At 53.3% G+C, this 24,202-nt stretch overlaps 1 protein-coding gene across 1 annotated transcript in view; it reads left to right on the forward strand.

The window, feature by feature from the left end:
- Nucleotides 1–8,467: 8,467 nt before the first annotated feature.
- LOC140372562 (sec1 family domain-containing protein 1-like) overlaps nt 8,468–24,202 on the forward strand; it is a 36,670-nt gene continuing 20,935 nt past the window's right edge. Inside the window, exons 1-14 of the mRNA XM_072459695.1 lie at nt 8,468–8,547; nt 9,821–9,891; nt 10,232–10,320; nt 10,478–10,568; nt 12,508–12,630; nt 12,724–12,811; nt 12,973–13,062; nt 13,836–13,891; nt 13,967–14,049; nt 14,722–14,821; nt 19,166–19,305; nt 20,994–21,084; nt 22,017–22,090; nt 23,836–23,917. Of these exons, the coding sequence (XP_072315796.1) occupies nt 8,514–8,547; nt 9,821–9,891; nt 10,232–10,320; nt 10,478–10,568; nt 12,508–12,630; nt 12,724–12,811; nt 12,973–13,062; nt 13,836–13,891; nt 13,967–14,049; nt 14,722–14,821; nt 19,166–19,305; nt 20,994–21,084; nt 22,017–22,090; nt 23,836–23,917 (1,212 nt within the window). The 5' untranslated portion in view covers nt 8,468–8,513. The remainder of the gene's footprint in view (nt 8,548–9,820; nt 9,892–10,231; nt 10,321–10,477; nt 10,569–12,507; nt 12,631–12,723; nt 12,812–12,972; nt 13,063–13,835; nt 13,892–13,966; nt 14,050–14,721; nt 14,822–19,165; nt 19,306–20,993; nt 21,085–22,016; nt 22,091–23,835; nt 23,918–24,202) is intronic.

The raw sequence follows: 24,202 nt of genomic DNA on the forward strand, positions 1-24,202 counted from the left end.
AGGAGGAGGAGAGCGGGTGAGAGGAGGAGGAGAGCGGGTGAGAGGAGGAGGAGAGCGGGTGAGAGGAGGAGAGGAGAGCGGGTGAGAGGAGGAGGAGAGCGGTGAGAGGAGGAGGAGAGCGGGTGAGAGGAGGAGGAGAGCGGGGAGGGGGAGAGCGGGTGAGAGGAGAGAGGAGAGCGGGTGAGAGGAGGAGGAGGGAGGGGAGCGGTGAGAGGAGAGGAGGAGGAGAGCGGGTGAGAGGAGAGAGGAGGAGAGCGGGTGAGAGGAGGAGGAGAGCGGGTGAGAGGAGGAGGAGAGCGGGTGAGAGGAGGAGGAGAGCGGGTGAGAGGAGGAGGAGAGCGGGTGAGAGGAGGAGGAGAGCGGGTGAGAGGAGGAGAGGAGAGCGGGTGAGAGGAGGAGGAGGAGAGCGGGTGAGAGAGGAGGAGGAGAGCGGGTGAGAGGAGGAGGAGGAGAGCGGGTGAGAGGAGGAGGAGGAGAGCGGGTGAGAGGAGAGGAGGAGAGAGCGGGTGAGAGGAGGAGGAGAGAGCGGGTGAGAGGAGGAGAGGGGAGAGCGGTGAGAGGAGAGGAGAGGAGAGCGGGTGAGAGGAGGAGGAGAGCGGGTGAGAGGAGGAGGAGAGCGGTGAGAGGAGGAGGAGAGCGGGTGAGAGGAGGAGGAGGAGGAGGAGGAGGAGGAGGAGGAGGAGGAGGAGGAGAGAAGAAGAAGGAGGAGAGCAGGTGAGAGGAGGAGGAGAGAGCGGGAGGAGGAGAGGAGAAGGAGAGAGGAGGAGGAGGAGAGCGGTGAGAGGAGAGGAGGAGGAGAGAGGAGGAGGAGGAGGAGGAGGAGGAGAGGAGGAGGAGGAGGAGAGCGGGTGAGAGGAGGAGGAGGAGAGCGGGTGAGAGGAGGAGGAGAGGCGGGGTGAGAGGAGGAGGAGGAGAGCGGGTGAGAGGAGGAGGAGGAGAGCGCGGGTGAGAGGAGGAGGAGGGCGCGGGTGAGGAGGAGGAGGGCACGGGGAGGAGGAGAGCGGGTGAGAGGGTGAGGAGGAGAGCGGGTGAGAGGAGGAGGAGGAGAGAGGAGTGAGAGAGAGGAGGAGGAGAGCGGGTGAGGAGGAGGAGGAGCGGGTGAGAGGAGGAGGAGGAGAGCGGGTGAGAGGAGGAGGAGAGAGCGGGTGAGAGGAGGAGGAGAGCGGGTGAGAGGAGGAGGAGAGCGGGTGAGAGGAGGAGGAGGAGAGCGGGTGAGAGGAGAGGAGGAGGAGAGCGGGTGAGAGGAGGAGGAGGAGGAAGCGGGGGAGGAGGAGGAGGGTGAGCGGGTGAGGAGGAGGAGAGCGGGTGAGGAGGAGGAGAGCGGGTGAGAGGAGGAGGGAGAGCGGGTGAGGAGGAGGAGAGCGGGTGGAGAGGAGGAGGAGAGCGGGTGAGAGGAGGAGAGGAGAGCGGGTGAGAGGAGGAGGCGGGTGAGAGAGGAGGACGGGGAGGGAGGAGGAGAGCGGGTGAGAGGAGGAGGAGGAGAGCGGGTGAGAGGAGGAGGAGGAGAGAGCGGGTGAGAGGAGGAGGAGGAGGAGGAGAGCGGGTGAGAGGAGGAGGAGAGCGGGGTGAGGAGGAGGAGAGCGGGTGAGAGGAGGAGGAGAGCGGGTGAGGAGGAGGAGAGCGGGTGAGAGGAGGAGGAGAGCGGGTGAGGAGGAGGAGAGCGGGTGAGAGGAGGAGGAGAGCGGGTGAGGAGGAGGAGAGCGGGTGAGAGGAGGAGGAGAGCGGGTGAGAGGAGGAGGAGAGCGGGTGAGAGGAGGAGGAGAGCGGGTGAGAGGAGGAGGAGGAGAGCGGGTGAGAGGAGGAGGAGGAGAGCGGGTGAGAGGAGGAGGAGGAGGAGGAGAGCGGGTGAGAGGAGGAGGAGGAGAGAGCGGGTGAGAGGAGGAGGAGGAGAGAGCGGGTGAGAGGAGGAGGAGGAGGAGAGCGGGTGAGAGGAGGAGGAGGAGGAGAGCGGGTGAGAGGAGGAGGAGGAGGAGAGCGGGTGAGAGGAGGAGGAGGAGGAGGAGAGCGGGTGAGAGGAGGAGGAGGAGAGAGCGGGTGAGAGGAGGAGGAGAGCGGGTGAGAGGAGGAGGAGGAGAGCGGGTGAGAGGAGGAGGAGGAGGAGAGCGGGTGAGAGGAGGAGAGCGGGTGAGAAGAGGAGGAGGAGGAGAGCGGGTGAGAGGAGGAGGAGGAGGAGAGCGGGTGAGAGGAGGAGGAGGAGAGCGGGTGAGAGGAGGAGGAGGAGAGCGGGTGAGAGGAGGAGGAGGAGAGCGGGTGAGAGGAGGAGGAGGAGAGCGGGTGGAGGAGGAGGAGAGCGGGTGAGAGGAGGAGAGCGGGTGAGAGGAGGAGAGCGGGTGAGAGGAGGAGAGCGGGTGAGAGGAGGAGAGCGGGTGAGAGGAGGAGGAGAGCGGGTGAGAGGAGGAGGAGAGCGGGTGAGGAGGAGGAGAGCGGGTGAGAGGAGGAGGAGAGCGGGTGAGGAGGAGGAGAGCGGGTGAGAGGAGGAGGAGAGCGGGTGAGAGGAGGAGAGCGGGTGAGAGGAGGAGGAGAGCGGGTGAGAGGAGGAGGAGAGTGGGTGAGAGGAGGAGGAGAGCGGGTGAGAGGAGGAGGAGAGCGGGTGAGGAGGAGGAGAGCGGGTGAGAGGAGGAGGAGAGCGGGTGAGAGGAGGAGGAGAGCGGGTGAGAGGAGGAGGAGAGCGGGTGAGGAGGAGGAGAGCGGGTGAGGAGGAGGAGAGCGGGTGAGAGGAGGAGGAGAGCGGGTGAGAGGAGGAGGAGAGCGGGTGAGAGGAGGAGGAGAGCGGGTGAGAGGAGGAGGAGAGCGGGTGAGAGGAGGAGAGCGGGTGAGAGGAGGAGGAGAGCGGGTGAGGAGGAGGAGAGCGGGTGAGAGGAGGAGGAGAGCGGGTGAGAGGAGGAGGAGAGCGGGTGAGAGGAGGAGGAGAGCGGGTGAGGAGGAGGAGAGCGGGTGAGGAGGAGGAGGAGAGCGGGTGAGAGGAGGAGGAGAGCGGGTGTGAGGGGAGGAGAGCGGGTGAGAGGAGGAGGAGAGCGGGTGAGAGGAGGAGGAGAGCGGGTGAGGAGGAGGAGAGCGGGTGAGGAGGAGGAGAGCGGGTGAGGAGGAGGAGAGCGGGTGAGGAGGAGGAGAGCGGGTGAGGAGGAGGAGAGCGGGTGAGGGAGGAGGAGAGCATTAAAACAGATGAACATCAGAACAGTGATCTATTTTTGGACTTCTGTTTGAATGTCTTGTTTTCATGAGTTCATTTGGTCCAGACTAAACGACAGTGTTTGATCATCATCTCGTCACAATAAGAATCATATTTGATCATGATATTAGTGCTACAAAGATCACACATGGAGACGTGACGCTCACTCTGTGGCTCACCAAACCTCCTCGGTCACATGACTCTCACCTGGCTCCCCGTTGGCTGCCGCGTCTGGCTCAGCGCCCAATCACAGCTCGGGATTCGGACTCTTTATGGATTCATCCACCCAATGGGACGGCGCGGAGGCACAGTGGCTCACGGGGGATTCTGGGACATGTAGTTTTCCCGCCTGCAAACACACGACCACAGTCACCATCAGAGATCCACCTGGAGCACGTCACCACCTCACGAGGCCCGTCACCATGACGATACGCAGCATTTCATCCTATTTTAACAGAAGATTTGAGCTGTAGACGGTCGAATGAGGAACTTGTATCGACGGCCTTCACATGAGAACAGACCCTGTTCTACAGCCGCTCCACAGCCGCTCCACAGCCGCTCCACAGCCGCTCCACAGCCGCACCGCCGCGGGCGAAGCGTCCACTTTACATTCAAAGTCTATAGTAACGACGAGCGCGTACGAGGCGACCAAAGTGACCAAAGTGACCAAAGTGACCAAAGTGACCAAAGTGTCGTGCTCAGATATGTTCAGCTGCAGCCAATCAGAGACGACCCGGAAAAAGACCCAAAACAAACCCACGAGATAAAAAAAAATCCTTAAGACGCAGCTCTTGGAGCAAATAATGATATTGACTAAACTGCTCAGCTCTGAAGTATCTGCAGGTCCCAGACGGGCCCCGGGGCCCATCAGGGGCCCATCACCTCCACTTATGGACTTTGTAAAGTTAATAAACCAAAGCCATGATCCAACATTAAACTCCATTTACACCACGAGAAAAGCAACACAGCACAACTCCTCCACTGAGCACGTGCAGGACGACTCTCCTCCACTGAGCACGTGCAGGACGACTCTCCTCCACTGAGCACGTGCAGGACGACTCTCCTCCACTGAGCACGTGCAGGACGACTCTCCTCCACTGAGCACGTGCAGGACGACTCTCCTCCACTGAGCACGTGCAGGACGACTCTCCTCCACTGAGCACGTGCAGGACGACTCTCCTCCACTGAGCACGTGCAGGACGACTCTCCTCCACTGAGCACGTGCAGGACGACTCTCCTCCACTGAGCACGTGCAGGACGACTCTCCTCCACTGAGCACGTGCAGGACGACTCAGACGCACGTCTGCTGCTGAGTGTATTTAGTCCGGTCCGTTTGTCTTTCTAATGTTCACGCGCTCAAATTCTGCGTCGGGCGCGATTCGGCCGCAGCGGTTTGTACGAGGCTTAAAGCCGCTCCGAGGCCCTTCTGAAGCCGCTCCAAGGCCCTTCTGAAGCCGCTCCAAGGCACTTCTGAAGCCGCTCCAAGGCCCTTCTGAAGCCGCTCCAAGGCACTTCTGAAGCCGCTCCAAGGCACTTCTGAAGCCGCTCCAAGGCCCTTCTGAAGCCGCTCCAAGGCCCTTCTGAAGCCGCTCCAAGGCCCTTCTGAAGCCGCTCCAAGGCCCTTCTGAAGCCGCTCCAAGGCCCTTCTGAAGCCGCTCCAAGGCCCTTCTGAAGCCGCTCCAAGGCCCTTCTGAAGCCGCTCCAAGGCCCTTCTGAAGCCGCTCCAAGGCCCTTCTGAAGCCGCTCCAAGGCCCTTCTGAAGCCGCTCCAAGGCCCTTCTGAAGCCGCTCCAAGGCCCTTCTGAAGCCGCTCCAAGGCCCTTCTGAAGCCGCTCCAAGGCCCTTCTGAAGCCGCTCCAAGGCCCTTCTGAAGCCGCTCCAAGGCCCTTCTGAAGCCGCTCCAAGGCCCTTCTAAAGCCGCTCCAAGGCCCTTCTACAGCCGCTCCAAGGCACTTCTACAGCCGCTCCAAGGCACTTCTACAGCCGCTCCAAGGCACTTCTGAACCCGCTCCAAAGCACTTCTAAAGCCGCTCCAAGGCACTTCTGAAGCCGCTTTAACAACATTTTGAGGTGCACAAAATATCAAACACATTGAATGCAGTAAAATAATTACTGATGGATGTTTGTGAGAAATAATGTCGCTTTGCAAAATGTTCCAGTGAGAACTAGAATCAAACCAGGATCAGCCTCCTGAGAACATAGAGCCTCCTGAGAACATAGAGCCTCCTGAGAACATAGAGCCTCCTGAGAACATAGAGCCTCCTGAGAACATAGAGCCTCCTGAGAACATAGAGCCTCCTGAGAACATAGAGCCTCCTGAGAACATAGAGCCTCCTGAGAACATAGAGCCTCCTGAGAACATAGAGCCTCCTGAGAACATAGAGAGTACACAGGCCGGGGGGACAGGTCGGGGGGACAGGTCGCCCCGGGGCGCTGTGCTGCGGGTTCACAGCAGAGTTACGCCGACAACAGTGCGATAGCTCTGAGATAGCATCATGCTAACGAGCCGCAGCACACAAACAGCGCTGACAGCCTCTTTTCACACGTTATAATTCATTCAAATATCACCAAACACAATATTCAAAACCACAATAACATGATTGTCACTGCGTTTGCGCCTGTTATTGGCCTTAAGTCGACATTAAGAGGGGCTTTAAAGTTGCTGCTAACGGTAGACGGCTAGCAGACGGAGACTCACACGGCCAGCTCACGTAAACGTCCGTAAATTCACACATTTGACTTTATATTCGTGACTCGTGTGAAGAGCCGTGAAGAGCCGTGAAGAGCCGTGAAGAGCCGTGAAGAGCCGCGCGGCTGGAGAAAGTGCATTTGCAGCGTTAGAAGCAAACCAAACCTGCGGCCTCCGAGGAAAAGAGCGATCAGCGGTGCTCGAGTTCCGCGTGATCCGGGAGGCCGTGTCGTTTCCTCGGCCACGCACCACGAGAAGCCCCGGCGGACCACCGGGGGTCTCGGGCAGATTACTCACCGGATTGTGTTCGTGCCGAGGCCCGGGCAGCAGGAGCGGGACACGGGCGGCAGTGTCTCGGTCCGCGTGAAGGGGACAGCGGGCTGTATGTGTCCGGGGTCCGGGCTCAGAGCAGGCCGTTCCCGTTGGGTGAGTGCGGGTTGGAAAAGGTCAGAGTGGACGGAGCCGCCATCAACACAACAGCGAAATGGAAGCGAGCGGCCCGACTGCGCATGCGCACACGGGGGAAACTTTAGGAACTCGAGCTCATACTTTATATTATATAAGATAAGATAAGATAAGATATTCCTTTATTGTCCCACATGGGGAAATTTCATTGTTGCAACGCAGGTAGATACAGAGGTAGATCCAGAAGAACAGATCACTTATAGGAAGTCTGAAAAACACTTTCAGTAGAAGATCTCCTATAAATAAATAAAAACTCCCATAGACAAATAAATAAATAAATACCATTGCATGTGATCCCGACAGTAATTGCACATGAATATGTGTCACGACAGCACATAGATTGCACATGAATTTCACAGTAATTGCACATACGACAGAATTGCACATCAGTATTAGGTTAGGTCAGTATTGTGAGTGTTCAGTACTAACAGTTTTTGTTATAAAGTCTGACAGCAGCAGGAAGGAAAGACCTACGGAACCTTTCCTTCACACAGCGAGGGTGGATCAGTCTGTCACTGAAGCTGCTCTCCAGAGCGGAGAGAGTGTCCTGCAGGGGACAGAGTGTCCTGCAGGGGACAGAGTGTCCTGCAGGGGGTGACACTCATGGTCCAGCATAGATGTGAATCTAGCCAGGACCCTCCTGTCCCCCACCTCCTGCACCGAGTCCAGAGGACAGCCCAGGACGGAGCTGGACATATGTAATATATGATATCATATATACATAATATTATAATATATATATTACATATATGATGTCATATCAATGGAATTTCCCCATGTGTGGACAATGAAGGATTATCTTATGTATGTATATATGATGTATTTATGATATTATATATTACATACATACATATATGATATCATATATTTACATATATTATATCATATATTTATATATGATATCATGTAATATATATGTATGTGTATATATATATATATATATATATATTTATTTTTTTATTTTATTTTTTATTTATAGGAGATCTTCTACTGAAAGTGTTTTTCAGACTTCCTATAAGTGATCTGTTCTTCTGGATCTACCTCTGTATCTACCTGCGTTGCAACAATGAAATTTCCCCATGTGGGACAATAAAGGAATATCTTATCTTATATGATATATAAATATATCATATCATATGTAAATATATGATATAATATGTAAATGTATGATATCATATATAAATCTATTATATATATTATATAATATATAAATATGATATTGTTGTTGTTGTTGTTGTTTTATGGCGGTTGACATCCGAGTGTTGCATTACCGCCAGACTTTATTCCTTAGACTTTGTCGTAGTCCTAAAAGTTCTTCTTCCAGTGCCATATAGAAATATATGATATTCTATATAACTTACATTATATACACACTTTTATATTTGATGACATCATGTTTGTCTCTGAAGACAAATCACAGGCTGTAAAGCCCCAAACAAAAGTGTGAAATAATGTAATATTTAAAATGTTTTCTTTGCGACAGAATTCAAAACATCTGCTTCTTATTTGATGTCTTCAGTCTCTACACTGTAAAAAGTAGAGAATATTTAGACATAAATAGGATTAATGCAACTCTTAAATATAAAAAAACCTCAATAATGCAACAATTTTTGTGTGTGTTATTTTCTTAGTTGGTGTTATCATATATACTTCTGTCATGTGCTGCCCTTATTATATATATATATTTAACAATGAAACACTTGAACCACATTTCAATAAAATAAATGTAGGATAAAATAAAATACGAATCGTAATAAAAACACAAAATAACCTTCATAATAAAGTGTCTCATTTTCATGACAGAGAGTGTCGTATATCGATCCAAATATTGAAATATACTAGTTAAAAGCTGCTAAAACTCTTCTTCTTTTTCTTTGTTGTTTTAGGGATTTTCCTCTGGATCAACCTGTGTTGCAACAATGAAATTTCCCCATGTGTGGACAATAAAGGCTTATCTTATCTTATCCAAGTGTAACATTACCGCCCCCTACTGAAGTTTTACGTCTTAGACTTTATTCTTAGACTTTATTCTTAGACTTTATTCTTTTTCTTTCCTCGTCGTTTATATCTTACGTCACACGTTCTCTTCGTGCGGACGCATTGTCACGTGATCAGCGCCACGTCATCATTTCTGCGTCATCTGCGTCACGTGATCAGCGCCACGTCATCAGCGTCACACACAACATCCACTATGGCGGCCACGTCCGCCCGGGAGAAGCAGACCGGTGAGTAAACACCGTTTATGTCACTTTGGAGGCCCCTGGGGCCCGGGGCTGCTGCCGGTGCCGGGCCCCGGGGCCACGGGCCCAGCCGGTGCTACGGGGCCGACTTTAACCGGACTGTCACGGAAATAAGAGCTAAAAGCACCGAAGCTAAACGTGATGCTACAGAAGAAGCGGCTCCTGAAACTGAAAGAGCTTTTATCATTTTAAGTGTTATTTATATTGAGTTTATGAGTTTGTTTATCATTAAACACTGACCAACAGGAAAGATGCTGCTGCGGGTCAGTTCAGCTGGACACATGCTTCAGAAACCAGAGCAATACTTTCAGCTTTTAATATCAAATATAAGGCAAAAGTGTCACTTCAGCCATAAAGCTGTGGTCAGTGCTGGCCTGTGGTCAGTGTCAGTGCTGGCCTGTGGTCAGTGTCAGTGCTGGCCTGTGGTCAGTGTCAGTGCTGGCCTGTGGTCAGTGTCAGTGCTGGCCTGTGGTCAGTGTCAATGCTGCCCTGTGGTCAGTGTCAATGCTGCCCTGTGGTCAGTGCTGGCCTGTGGTCAGTGTCAGTGCTGGCCTGTGGTCAGTGCTGGCCTGTGGTCAGTGTCAGTGCTGCCCTGTGGTCAGTGCTGGCCTGTGGTCAGTGCTGGCCTGTGGTCAGTGTCAGTGCTGTGGTCAGTGTCAGTGCTGGCCTGTGGTCAGTGCTGCCCTGTGGTCAGTGCTGGCCTGTGTTCAGTGCTGGCCTGTGGTCAGTGTCAGTGCTGTGGTCAGTGTCAGTGCTGGCCTGTGGTCAGTGTCAGTGCTGGCCTGTGGTCAGTGCTGGCCTGTGGTCAGTGTCAGTGCTGTGGTCAGTGTCAGTGCTGGCCTGTGGTCAGTGTCAGTGCTGGCCTGTGGTCAGTGTCAGTGCTGGCCTGTGGTCAGTGTCAGTGCTGGCCTGTGGTCAGTGCTGGCCTGTGGTCAGCATGTGTTTTCTCTTGTATAATTTCATACAGTTCGGGTTAGACAACAAGCATTTGGCAAATATTTCTGACCCGAAGTGGACCTCCCGGAGCAGACTGGACAAGCAATGTTGTGACAAGGCAATATGAGACGTTCTCCTGCTCCTGGACGTTCTCCTGCTCCTGGACGTTCTCCCGCTGGACGTTCTCCTGCTCCTGGACGTTCTCCCGCTCCTGGACGTTCTCCTGCTCCTGGACGTTCTCCCGCTGGACGTTCTCCCGCTCCTGGACGTTCTCCTCCTCCTGAACGTTCTCACTAAAGCTCTTGTGTCTTGTGTGTTTCAGCTGCTCTTAAGCGGATGCTGAACTTCAACTCTCCTCCTCTGAACAACTCTCTGTCCGAGCCTGTGTGGAAGGTAAGACCCTCCTGACCCTTGACCCCTGACCCCTGACCCAGAGCGTGTATAAATGCATTAGCCCCCTGGTGTCCAGTGTTGTGATGTTTTGCTGCCCCCTGGTGTCCAGTGTTGTGATGTTTTGCTGCCCCCTGGTGTCCAGTGTTGTGATGTTTTGCTGCCCCCTGGTGTCCAGTGTTGTGATGTTTTGCTGCCCCCTGGTGTCCAGTGTTGTGATGTTTTGCTGCCCCCTGGTGTCCAGTGTTGTGATGTTTTGCTGCCCCCTGGTGTCCAGTGTTGTGATGTTTTGCTGCCCCCTGGTGTCCAGTGTTGTGATGTTTTGCTGCCCCCTGGTGTCCAGGTGTTGATCTACGACCGCTTTGGGCAGGACATCATCTCTCCTCTGCTGTCGGTCAAAGAGCTGCGGGACATGGGCATCACCCTCCACCTGTGAGTGACCCCTCCTCATGAAGTGAATGAATGTAGGAGTGACTTGTCTTCTAACCCTAACCCTTGTCCAATCGCTCGGTCATTCTGGACCTGCTGGACCTTCTGGACCTTCTGGACCTGCTGGACCTTCTGGACCTGCTGGACCTTCTGGGCTCAGTCTGCTGCACTCGGACAGAGATCCCATTCCAGACGTTCCGGCCGTTTACTTTGTGATGCCGACGGAGGAAAACATCGACCGCATCTGTCAGGTACAAACAGACTCAAGTGACCGCACACACTGACCACAGGCACAGACTGTCCAACAGGGGGCGCCACAGGAATATAAAGCTGCTTGAAGAAATGTTTATGCAATTGTGCAGAAGAATTTGTTTTATTTCAACATTTTAAATTAAAATAGCTAAGTTCTGGTTTAGTCCTGGTTTAGTCCTGGTTCAGTCCTGGTTTAGTCCTGGTTTAGTCCTGGTTTAGTCCTGGTTTAGTCCTGGTTTAGTCCTGGTTTAGTCCTGGTTTTGTCCTGGTTTTGTCCTGGTTTAGTCCTGGTTTAGTGCTGGTTTAGACCTGGTTTAGTCCTGGTTTTGTCCTGGTTTAGTCCTGGTTTAGTCCTAGTTCAGGCCTGGTTTAATCCTGGTTTAATCCTGGTTTAGTCCTGGTTTAGTCCTGGTTTAGTCCTGGTTTAGTCCTAGTTCAGGCCTGGTTTAGTCCTGGTTCAGGCCTGGTTTAGTCCTGGTTCAGGCCTGGTTTAGGCCTGGTTTAGTCCTGGTTTAGTCCTGGTTTAGTCCTAGTTCAGGCCTGGTTTAGTCCTAGTTCAGGCCTGGTTTAGTCCTGGTTTAGTCCTGGTTTAGTCCTGGTTTAGTCCTGGTTCAGGCCTGGTTTAGTCCTAGTTCAGGCCTGGTTTAGACCTGGTTTAGTCCTGGTTTAGACCTGGTTTAGTCCTGGTTTAGATCTGGTTTAGACCTGGTTTAGTCCTGGTTTAGTCCTGGTTCAGGCCTGGTTTAATCCTGGTTTAGTCCTGGTTTAGTCCTGGTTTCGTCCTGGTTCAGGCCTGGTTCAGGCCTGGTTTAGTCCTGGTTTAGTCCTGGTTTAGTCCTGGTTTAGTCCTGGTTTAGTCCTGGTTTAGTCCTGGTTCAGGCCTGGTTCAGGCCTGGTTTAGTCCTGGTTTAGTCCTGGTTTAGACCTGGTTTAGTCCTGGTTTAGTCCTGGTTTAGTCCTGGTTTAGTCCTGGTTTAGACCTGGTTTAGTCCTGGTTTAGTCCTGGTTTAGTCCTGGTTTTGTCCTGGTTTAGTCCTGGTTTAGTGCTGGTTTAGACCTGGTTTAGTCCTGGTTTTGTCCTGGTTTAGTCCTGGTTTAGTCCTAGTTCAGGCCTGGTTTAGTCCTGGTTTAATCCTGGTTTAGTCCTGGTTTAGTCCTGGTTTAGTCCTGGTTTAGTCCTGGTTCAGGCCTGGTTTAGTCCTGGTTTAGTCCTAGTTCAGGCCTGGTTTAGTCCTGGTTTAGTCCTGTTTTAGTCCTAGTTCAGGCCTGGTTTAGTCCTGTTTTAATCCTGGTTTAGTCCTGGTTTAGTCCTGGTTTAGTCCTGGTTTAGTCCTGGTTTAGTCCTGGTTTAGGCCTGGTTTAGTCCTGGTTTAGTCCTGGTTCAGGCCTGGTTTAGTCCTGGTTTAATCCTGGTTTAGTCCTGGTTTAGTCCTGGTTTAGTCCTGGTTCAGGCCTGGTTTAGTCCTGGTTTAGTCCTGGTTTAGTCCTGGTTTAGTCCTGGTTCAGGCCTGGTTCAGTCCTGGTTTAGTCCTGGTTTAGTCCTGGTTTAGTCCTGGTTTAGTTCTGGTTCAGGCCTGGTTCAGTCCTGGTTTAGTCCTGGTTTAGTCCTGGTTTAGTCCTGGTTTAGTCCTGGTTCAGGCCTGGTTCAGTCCTGGTTTAGTCCTGGTTTAGTCCTGGTTTAGGCCTGGTTCAGTCCTGGTTCAGGCCTGGTTTAGTCCTGGTTCAGTCCTGGTTTAGTCCTGGTTTAGTCCTGGTTTAGGCCTGGTTCAGTCCTGGTTTAGTCCTGGTTTAGTCCTGGTTTAGTCCTGGTTTAGTCCTGGTTCAGGCCTGGTTCAGGCCTGGTTTAGTCCTGGTTTAGTCCTGGTTTAGTCCTGGTTTAGTCCTGGTTTAGTCCTGGTTTGGACCTGGTACAGATGCTCTTCTGGTGTGTGTCTTCAGGACCTCCGTAGTCAGCTGTATGAGACGTACTTCCTGAACTTCATCTCGGCCATCAGCCGCAGTAAACTGGAGGACATCGCCAGCGCCGCTCTGTCCTCCAACGCCGTGGCTCAGGTCAACAAGGTGCGGACGCCAGCCTGACCTTGTGACCTCTGTCCTCGTGACCTCTGACCTCTGCGCATGTCTAGATCTGAACGTGTGTAAATGTGTTTCCAGGTTTATGACCAGTATCTAAACTTCATCACGTTGGAGGACGACATGTTCGTTCTGTGTCACCAGAACAAAGAGCTCATCTCGTATCACGGTGAAACCAACAACTCTAATGTCACAAATCCTCTTGACACATTATATTGTAGACTTGTCTCATTCTGCTTGTTCTCGTCTCTGAGGTGTCGGTCAGGAGTTTGAGCTTATTATTGTCTTGTAATAATCGTGTTATTAATGTGTTTTATTTACACTGTTCAGCCATAAACCGAGCCGACCTCCAGGACACAGACATGGAAGCCATCATGGACACCATCGTGGACAGTCTCTTCTGCTTCTTCGTCACGTTAGGTCAGTCCTGGTTTAAGCCCGCTTTAGACCTGCTTTAGACCCGCTTTAGACCCGCTTTAGACCTGCTTTAGACCCGCTTTAGACCCGCTTTAGACCTGCTTTAGACCTGCTTTAGACCCGCTTTAGACCCGCTTTAGACCCGCTTTAGACCCGCTTTAGACCCGCTTTAGACCCGCTTTAGACCCGCTTTAGACCCGCTTTAGACCCGCTTTAGACCCGCTTTAGACCCGCTTTAGACCCGCTTTAGACCCGCTTTAGACCCGCTTTAGACCCGCTTTAGACCCGCTTTAGACCCGCTTTAGTCCCGCTTTAGACCCGCTTTAGACCCGCTTTAGACCCGATTTAGACCCGCTTTAGACCCGCTTTAGACCCGCTTTAGACCCGCTTTAGACCCGCTTTAGTCCCGCTTTAGACCCGCTTTAGACCCGCTTTAGACCCGCTTTAGACCCGCTTTAGACCCGCTTTAGACTTGCTTTAGACCCGCTTTAGACCCGCTTTAGACCCGCTTTAGACCCGCTTTAGACCCGCTTTAGACCCGCTTTAGACCCGCTTTAGACTTGCTTTAGACCCGCTTTAGACCCGCTTTAGTCCCGCTTTAGACCCGCTTTAGACCCGCTTTAGACCCGCTTTAGACCCGCTTTAGACCCGCTTTAGACCCGCTTTAGACCCGCTTTAGACCCGCTTTAGACCCGCTTTAGTCCCGCTTTAGACCCGCTTTAGACCCGCTTTAGACCCGCTTTAGACCCGCTTTAGACCTGTCTCTTTTGTCTCAGGTGCAGTCCCTATAATCCGCTGTCCCAGAGGAAACGCAGCTGAGATGGTGGCTGAGGTGAGTCCATCAGGTTTTCTATCGTCTTAAACGTCTCAAACTCTGGTCACACTTCTATTTCTTGTTTTGTTTCAGAAATTGGACAAGAAACTTCGAGAAAACCTCCGAGATGCAAGAAACAGCCTCTTCACCACCGACAACATGACAGGACAGTTCAGGTACTACGCACTCACACGACGCGACACGACGCGTGACACGACGCGCGACACGACGCACACGACGCGCGACACGCGACACGATGCGCGACACGACGCGCGACACGATGCGCGACGACGCACACGACGCGAGACACGACGCGCGACACGACGCACACGACGCGGTGCGACACGCGGCGCGACACGCGTCACACGCGCGACACACGCGACGCGCACGGCGTGCGACACACGCGACGCGACACACGCGACGCGACACACGCAACGCGACACACGCGACGCGACACGACGCGCGACACGACGCGCGACACGACGCACGACACGACGCACACGACGCGCGACACGCGACACGATGCGCGACACGACGCGCGACACGATGCGCGACGACGCACACGACGCGAGACACGACGCGCGACACGACGCACACGACGCGGTGCGACACGCGGCGCGACACGCGTCACACGCGCGACACACGCGACGCGCACGGCGTGCGACACACGCGACGCGACACACGCGACGCGACACACGCGACGCGACACACGCGACGCGACACACGCGACGCGACACACGCGAAACACGCAACGCGACACACGCAACGCGCGACACGACGTTTTCTGTAAGTTAAAAAAAAATGCATTTTTACTTGAAACATTCTGGTTTTGGACTTTGTCTCGTTAGTTTCCAGAGGCCGCTGTTTGTGCTGGTCGACCGTAACCTGGACATGGCCACGCCCCTTCACCACACATGGACCTATCAGGCGCTGGTGCACGACGTCCTGGTAAGAGAACTTTATATTTGTATTAATCTAATATAACGTAAAAGTCCCATTTGGTCCAAAGTCTGTCAAATGTTTCCATTTCCAAATTAAGTCGGAATGTCAGTTTCTCAATGTGTCTGATGTCTGGTGCCCCTCGCTCTAAACTGCCCGGTCGGGCTGGTGCCCCTCGGTCTAAACTGCCCGGTCGGGCTGGTGCCCCTCGGTCTAAACTGCCCGGTCGGGCTGGTGCCCCTCGGTCTAAACTGCCCCTCGGTCTAAACTGCCCAGTCGGGCTGGTGCCCCTCGGTCTAAACTGCCCGGTCGGGCTGGTGCCCCTCGGTCTAAACTGCCCGGTCGGGCTGGTGCCCCTCGGTCTAAACTGCCCGGTCGGGCTGATGCCCCTCGCTCTAAACTGCAGAATATCATGCAATATATTTAAAAACTCTCGCTAGTATTGCATTGTGAGGAGCTCTGTGGTTCCAGCACCGAAACATCATCTGCAGTTGAACAGTTGGGACTTTGGCTTCACCTTAAATAACTTTCCCGACCGTATTTCGCCGGTGACAGTGAGTGTTTTTCTCCTCAGGGTGTCTTTGGTGGGAGTGTTTTCAGCGTTACATAATCGCTCACCTCCAGCTCCAGCTCTTTATTCTTCACTCATATTCTGTGCCTTTTGTGCCAGGAAAGGGAAGTGGAGGAGGCGACGTGTCAAACCCGGGGCATTCCTCCAGAGCGATGAACCATAGCAACTGAAGCCCAAACACAGGGCCTGGGCAGAGAGAACGCCATGGCGACCCAAGCCCAAACACAGGGCCTGGACAGAGAGAACGCCATGGCGACCCAACCCCAAACACAGGGCCTGGACAGAGAGAACGCCATGGCGACCCAAGCCCAAACACGGGGCCTGGACAGAGAGAACGCCATGGCGACCCAACCCCAAACACGGGGCCTGGACAGAGAGAACGCCATGGCGACCCAAGCCCAAACACAGGGCCTGGGTAGAGAGAACGCCATGGCGACCCAACCCCAAACACAGGGCCTGGGCAGAGAGAACGCCATGGCGACCCAAGCCCAAACACAGGGCCTGGACAGAGAGAACGCCATGGCGACCCAACCCCAAACACAGGGCCTGGACAGAGAGAACGCCATGGCGACCCAAGCCCAAACACAGGGCCTGGACAGAGAGAACGCCATGGCGACCCAACCCCAAACACAGGGCCTGGACAGAGAGAACGCCATGGCGACCCAAGCCCAAACACAGGGCCTGGGTAGAGAGAACGCCATGGCGACCCAAGCCCAAACACAGGGCCTGGGTAGAGAGAACGCCATGGCGACCCAAGCCCAAACACAGGGCCTGGGCAGAGAGAACGCCATGGCGACCCAACCCCAAACACAGGGCCTGGGCAGAGAGAACGCCATGGCGACCCAAGCCCAAACACAGGGCCTGGACAGAGAGAACGCCATGGCGACCCAACCCCAAACACAGGGCCTGGACAGAGAGAACGCCATGGCGACCCAAGCCCAAACACAGGGCCTGGACAGAGAGAACGCCATGGCGACCCAACCCCAAACACAGGGCCTGGACAGAGAGAACGCCATGGCGACCCAACCCCAAACACAGGGCCTGGACAGAGAGAACGCCATGGCGACCCAAGCCCAAACACAGGGCCTGGGTAGAGAGAACGCCATGGCGACCCAAGCCCAAACACAGGGCCTGGGTAGAGAGAACGCCATGGCGACCCAACCCCAAACACAGGGCCTGGGTAGAGAGAATGCCATGGCGACCCAAGCCCAAACACAGGGCCTGGGCAGAGAGAACGCCATGGCGACCCAAGCCCAAACACAGGGCCTGGACAGAGAGAACGCCATGGCGACCCAACCCCAAACACAGGGCCTGGACAGAGAGAACGCCATGGCGACCCAAGCCCAAACACAGGGCCTGGACAGAGAGAACGCCATGGCGACCCAACCCCAAACACAGGGCCTGGACAGAGAGAACGCCATGGCGACCAAGCCCAAACACAGGGCCTGGGTAGAGAGAACGCCATGGCGACCCAAGCCCAAACACAGGGCCTGGGTAGAGAGAACGCCATGGCGACCCAACCCCAAACACAGGGCCTGGGTAGAGAGAATGCCATGGCGACCCAAGCCCAAACACAGGGCCTGGGCAGAGAGAACGCCATGGCGACCCAAGCCCAAACACAGGGCCTGGACAGAGAGAACGCCATGGCGACCCAAGCCCAAACACAGGGCCTGGACAGAGAGAACGCCATGGCGACCCAAGCCCAAACACAGGGCCTGGGTAGAGAGAACGCCATGGCGACCCAAGCCCAAACACAGGGCCTGGGTAGAGAGAACGCCATGGCGACCCAAGCCCAAACACAGGGCCTGGGTAGAGAGAATGCCATGGCGACCCAAGCCCAAACACAGGGCCTGGGCAGAGAGAACGCCATGGCGACCCAACCCCAAACACAGGGCCTGGGTAGAGAGAATGCCATGGCGACCCAAGCCCAAACACAGGGCCTGGGCAGAGAGAACGCCATGGCGACCCAAGCCCAAACACAGGGCCTGGGTAGAGAGAATGCCATGGCGACCCAAGCCCAAACACAGGGCCTGGGCAGAGAGAACGCCATGGCGACCCAAGCCCAAACACAGGGCCTGGGAAGAGAGAACGCTCGGAGCCAAAGAAAGCAGAAAATAAAGTCATATTTGGAGGCGTGTGTGGTTAAGCACCGGCGTTCATCCCGTCAGAAGACCTGTTTCACTCCTCATCCCAGCAGGAGTCGAGTTTAGAACCTTTAGAGATGGAACTAACCATGATTTCAGTGCTTGACGTCAAACCATTATTTCCACTGAGACTTTTTACACTTTTTGACCAAATAAAGGTGAAAATATTCTCTACATGTCCCCTGTATGACCTCTACATGTCCCCTGTATGACCTCTACATGACCTCTACATGTCCCCTACATGTCCCCTGTATGACCTCTACATGACCTCTACATGTCCCCTACATGTCCCCTGTATGACCTCTACATGACCTCTACATGTCCCCTGTATAACCTCTACATGTCCCCTACATGTCCCCTGTATGACCTCTACATGACCTCTACATGTCCCCTACATGTCCCCTGTATGACCTCTTCATGACCTCTACATGTCCCCTGTATAACCTCTACATGACCTCTACATGTCCCCTGTATAACCTCTACATGTCCCCTACATGTCCCCTGTATGACCTCTACATGACCTCTACATGTCCCCTGTATAACCTCTACATGACCTCTACATGTCCCCTTTATGACCTCTACATGACCTCTACATGTCCCCTGTATAACCTCTACATGACCTCTACATGTCCCCTTTATGACCTCTACATGTCCCCTGTATAACCTCTACATGACCTCTACATGTCCCCTTTATGACCTCTACATGTCCCCTCTACACTTTTTGACCAAATAAAGGTGAAAATATTCTCTACATGTCCCCTGTATGACCTCTACATGTCCCCTGTATGACCTCTACATGACCTCTACATGTCCCCTGTATGACCTCTACATGTCCCCTGTATGACCTCTACATGTCCCCTGTATGACCTTTACATGACCTCTACATGTCCCCTGTATGACCTCTACATGACCTCTACATGTCCCCTGTATGACCTCTACATGACCTCTACATGTCCCCTGTATGACCTCTACATGTCCCCTGTATGACCTTTACATGACCTCTACATGTCCCCTGTATGACCTCTACATGTCCCCTGTATGACCTCTACATGACCTCTACATGTCCCCTGTATAACCTCTACATGACCTCTACATGTCCCCTTTATAACCTCTACATGACCTCTACATGTCCCCTTTATAACCTCTACATGTCCCCTTTATGACCTCTACATGACCTCTACATGTCCCCTGTATGACCTCTACATGACCTCTACATGTCCCCTGTATAACCTCTATATGACCTCTACACATCCCCTGTATGACCCCTGTATTACCCCTGTATGACCTCTGTATGAACTCTGTATGACCTCTGTATGACCTCTACATGTCCCCTGTATGACCTCTATATGACCTCTACATGTCCCCTGTATGACCTCTGTATGACCTCTATACATCCCCTGTATGACCCCTGTATGACCCCTGTATGACCCCTGTATGACCTCTGTTTGACCTCTACATGGCCCCTGTATGACCTCTATATGACCTCTACACATCCCCTGTATGACCCCTGTATGACCTCTGTATGACCCCTGTTTGACCTCTACATGGCCCCTGTATGACCTCTATATGACCTCTACACATCCCCTGTATGACCCCTGTATGACCTCTGTATGACCTCTACATGGCCCTTGTGTCCAGGACTTCCATCTGAACCGTGTGGTCCTGGACGAGAGCTCTGGACCTGACCCGAGTCCTTCAGGAGCGAGACCCAAGAAGAAGAACCGCAAAACCTACGACCTCACAGCGGCCGACAGGTTCTGGCAGAAGCACAAGGGCAGGTGAGGTCTGAACCAGGGTCTGAACCAGGGTCTGAACCAGGGTCTGAGACCCGGTTCGGACCCGGTTCGTGGTCCACACAGAGGGAAGGCGGTCCAATAGCCACACCCTGCCAGTGATCAGAACCTGCAGGAGGAGATACAGATCACAGATGTTAAGACACGAAAGCTCCTGACCACCCTGAGGAGACAGGACACTAGCACCCTGAGACTGGACACTAGCACCCTGAGACAGGACACTAGCACCCTGAGACTGGACACTAGCACCCTGAGACTGGACACTAGCACCCTGAGACTGTACACTAGCACCCTGAGACTGGACACTAGCACCCTGAGACTGGACACTAGCACCCTGAGACTGTACACTAGCACCCTGAGACTGGACACTAGCACCCTGAGACTGGACACTAGCACCCTGAGACTGGACACTAGCACCCTGAGACTGGACACTAGCACCCTGAGACTGGACACTAGCACCCTGAGACTGGACACTAGCACCCTGAGACTGGACACTAGCACCCTGAGACTGTACACTAGCACCCTGAGACTGGACACTAGCACCCTGAGACTGGACACTAGCACCCTGAGACTGTACACTAGCACCCTGAGACTGGACACTAGCACCCTGAGACTGGACACTAGCACCCTGAGACTGGACACTAGCACCCTGAGACTGGACACTAGCACCCTGAGACTGGACACTAGCACCCTGAGACTGTACACTAGCACCCTGAGACTGGACACTAGCACCCTGAGACTGGACACTAGCACCCTGAGACTGGACACTAGCACCCTGAGACTGGACACTAGCACCCTGAGACTGGACACTAGCACCCTGAGACTGGACACTAGCCACCCTGAGACTGGACACTAGCACCCTGAGACTGGACACTAGCACCCTGAGACTGGACACTAGCACCCTGAGACTGTACACTAGCACCCTGAGACTGGACACTAGCACCCTGAGACTGGACACTAGCACCCTGAGACTGGACACTAGCACCCTGAGACTGGACACTAGCACCCTGAGACTGTACACTAGCACCCTGAGACTGTACACTAGCACCCTGAGACTGTACACTAGCACCTTGAGACTGTACACTAGCACCTTGAGACTGTACACTAGCACCTTGAGACTGTACACTAGCACCTTGAGACTGTACACTAGCACCTTGAGACTGTACACTAGCACCTTGAGACTGGACACTAGCACCCTGAGACTGGACACTAGCACCCTGAGACTGGACACTAGCACCAGCACTTTAAACCTGCTGAAGTCCATGTTCTCCTTGTTTCTCCTCAGTCCGTTCCCGGAGGTTTAAACGTGCTGAAGTCCATGTTCTCCTTGTTTCTTCTCAGTCCGTTCCCGGAGGTTTAAACGTGCTGAAGTCCATGTTCTCCTTGTTTCTTCTCAGTCCGTTCCCGGAGGTTTAAACGTGCTGAAGTCCATGTTCTCCTTGTTTCTCCTCAGTCCGTTCAGAGGTTTAAACATGCTGAAGTCCATGTTCTCCTTGTTTCTCCTCAGTCCATTCAGAGGTTTAAACATGCTGAAGTCCATGTTCTCCTTGTTTCTCCTCAGTCCGTTCCCGGAGGTTTAAACGTGCTGAAGTCCATGTTCTCCTTGTTTCTCCTCAGTCCGTTCCTGGATGTTTAAACGTGCTGAAGTCCATGTTCTCCTTGTTTCTCCTCAGTCCGTTCCCGGAGGTGGCCGAGGCGGTGCAGGAGGAGCTGGACACTTACAGGGCTCAGGAGGACGAGGTGAAACGTCTCAAAAGCATCATGGTGAGACCTGGATGTCCTCTCTTAGAACATGTTCCTTTACATAGTTCTCTTGAGTGTAACTGTGGTTCTATGAGTGTAACTGTGGTTCTATGAGTGTAACTGTGGTTCTATGAGTCTAACTGTGGTTCTATGAGTGTAACTGTGGTTCTATGAGAGTACCTGTGGTTCTATGAGTGTAAGAGTAACTGTGGTTCTCTTGAGTGTAACTGGTACTATGAGTGTAAGAGTAACTGTGGTTCTATGAATGTAACTGTGGTTCTATGAGTAACTGTGGTTCTCTTGAGTGTAACTGTGGTTCTATTAGTGTAACTGTGGTTCTATGGTTCTATGAGAGTAACTGTGGTTCTATCAGAGTAACTGTGGTTCTATGAGTGTAACTGTGGTTCTTTGAGTGTAACTGGTTCTATGAGTGTAACTATGGTTCTATGAGAGTAACTGTGGTTCTATGAGTGTAACTGTGGTTCTTTGAGTGTAACTGGTTCTATGAGTGTAACTGTGGTTCTATGAGAGTAACTGTGGTTCTATGAGTGTAACTATGGTTCTATGAGAGTAACTGTGGTTCTATGAGAGTAACTGTGGTTCTATGAGAGTAACTGTGGTTCTATGAGAGTAACTGTGGTTCTATGAGAGTAACTGTGGTTCTATGAGTGTAACTGTGGTTCTATGAGAGTAACTGTGGTTCTATGAGAGTAACTGTGGTTCTATGAGTGTAACTGTGGTTCTATGAGTGTAACTGTGGTTCTATGAGCGTAACTGTGGTTCTATGAGAGTAACTGTGGTTCTATGAGTGTAACTGTGGTTCTATGAGTGTAACTGTGGTTCTATGAGCGTAACTGTGGTTCTATGAGCGTAACTGTGGTTCTATGAGTGTAACTGTGGTTCTATGAGAGTAACTGTGGTTCTATGAGTGTAACTGTGGTTCTATGATTCAGGGTTTGGAGGGAGAAGATGAAGGAGCCATCAGCATGTTATCAGACAATACGGCCAAACTCACCTCCGCCATGAGGTGAGCACTTCTGCTGTACTTGTACTACTATACTTCTACTATACTTCTACTATACTTCTACTATACTTCTACTATACTTCTACTATACTGTACACAGGGGAGAACACAGGGGAGAACACAGGGAGAACACAGGGAGAACACAGGGGAGAACACAGGGAGAACACAGGGGAGAACACAGGGAGAACACAGGGAGAACACAGGGAGAACACAGGGGAGAACACAGGGAGAACACAGGGAGAACACAGGGGAGAACACAGGGAGAACACAGGGAGAACACAGGGGGAACACAGGGAGAACACAGGGAGAACACAGGGGAGAACACAGGGGAGAACACAGGGGAGAACACAGGGGATAACACAGGGGATAACACAGGGATAACACAGGGATAACACAGGGAGAACACAGGGAGAACACAGGGGAGAACACAGGGGAGAACACAGGGGAGAACACAGGGGAGAACACAGGGGAGAACACCGGGGAGAACACAGGGGAGAACACCGGGGAGAACACCGGGGAGAACACCGGGGAGAACACAGGGAGAACACAGGGAGAACACAGGGAGAACACAGGGGAGAACACAAGGGAGAACACAGGGGATAAAACACAGGGGAGAACACAGGGGAGAACACAGGGGAGAACACAGGGGAGAACACAGGGGAGAACACAGGGGAGAACACCGGGGAGAACACCGGGGAGAACACAGGGAGAACACAGGGAGAACACAGGGAGAACACAGGGGAGAACACAGGGGAGAACACAGGGGAGAACACAGGGGAGAACACAGGGGAGAACACAGGGAGAACACAGGGAGAACACAGGGAGAACACAGGGGAGAACACAGGGGAGAACACAGGGAGAACACAGGGGAGAACACAGGGAGAACACAGGGGAGAACACAGGGGATAAAACACAGGGGATAAAACACAGGGGATAGAACACAGGGGATAGAACACAGGGGAGAACACAGGGGAGAACACAGGGGAGAACACAGGGGAGAACACAGGGGAGAACACAGGGAGAACACAGGGAGAACACAGGGAGAACACAGGGGAGAACACAGGGAGAACACAGGGGAGAACACAGGGGAGAACACAGGGGATAAAACACAGGGGATAAAACACAGGGGATAAAACACAGGGGAGAACACAGGGAGAACACAGGGGAGAACACAGGGGAGAACACAGGGGAGAACACAGGGGAGAACACAGGGGAGAACACAGGGAGAACACAGGGGAGAACACAGGGGAGAACACAGGGGAGAACACAGGGGAGAACACAGGGAGAACACAGGGGAGAACACAGGGAGAACACAGGGGAGAACACAGGGAGAACACAGGGGAGAACACAGGGAGAACACAGGGAGAACACAGGGGAGAACACAGGGAGAACACAGGGAGAACACAGGGAGAACACAGGGAGAACACAGGGAGAACACAGGGAGAACACAGGGGAGAACACAGGGAGAACACAGGGAGAACACAGGGAGAACACAGGGGGAACAGGTTTTAGGTTGTTGTCTTCTTCATATTCAGAGACTTTCCCTCGTGTTCCAGCTTCACTTTAATCACATTTCTTGGTTCAGGATGTCGTCTGAAACCTGAGACATGTTTTAGTTTCAGACTCTTCGACATGTTTTGGTTTCAGATGTTATCTCTGTGCGTCGCTCCAAAGGCCTCGGGCTTCTCCTCGCGCTCCTCGTTGTTATGGATTCCATGGAGTATTGTGAATACTTGTGTGTTTTCCAGCTCTCTCCCGGAGCTCCTGGAGAAGAAGCGCCTCATCGACCTCCACACCAACGTGGCCACGGCCGTCCTGGACCACATCAAGGTGACCGCACGCCGCCACAGACCGGACCAGGCGCGTAAGGCGCTCGGCCCACGCCTCCTCCTCCAGAAACACAGGAGCGTTACCTGCAGTGTCCCGCCTCTTTCTGCAGTGTCCCGCCTCTTTCTGCAGTGTCCCGCCTCTTTCTGCAGTGTCCCGCCTCTTTCTGCAGTGTCCCGCCTCTTTCTGCAGTGTCCCGCCTCTTTAGCAGCAGAAAGCATTTATCTCCAGAGCGACTGTTTCAAGCAGGTCTAAAGCGGGTCTAAAGCGGGTCTAAAGCGGGTCTAA

This window comes from Eucyclogobius newberryi, unplaced genomic scaffold (genome assembly GCF_026437365.1).
Source record: "Eucyclogobius newberryi isolate DKJ021-1_F unplaced genomic scaffold, fEucNew1.0.hap1 SCAF_256, whole genome shotgun sequence".
In the NCBI taxonomy this organism is placed as follows: Eukaryota; Metazoa; Chordata; class Actinopteri; order Gobiiformes; family Gobiidae; genus Eucyclogobius; species Eucyclogobius newberryi.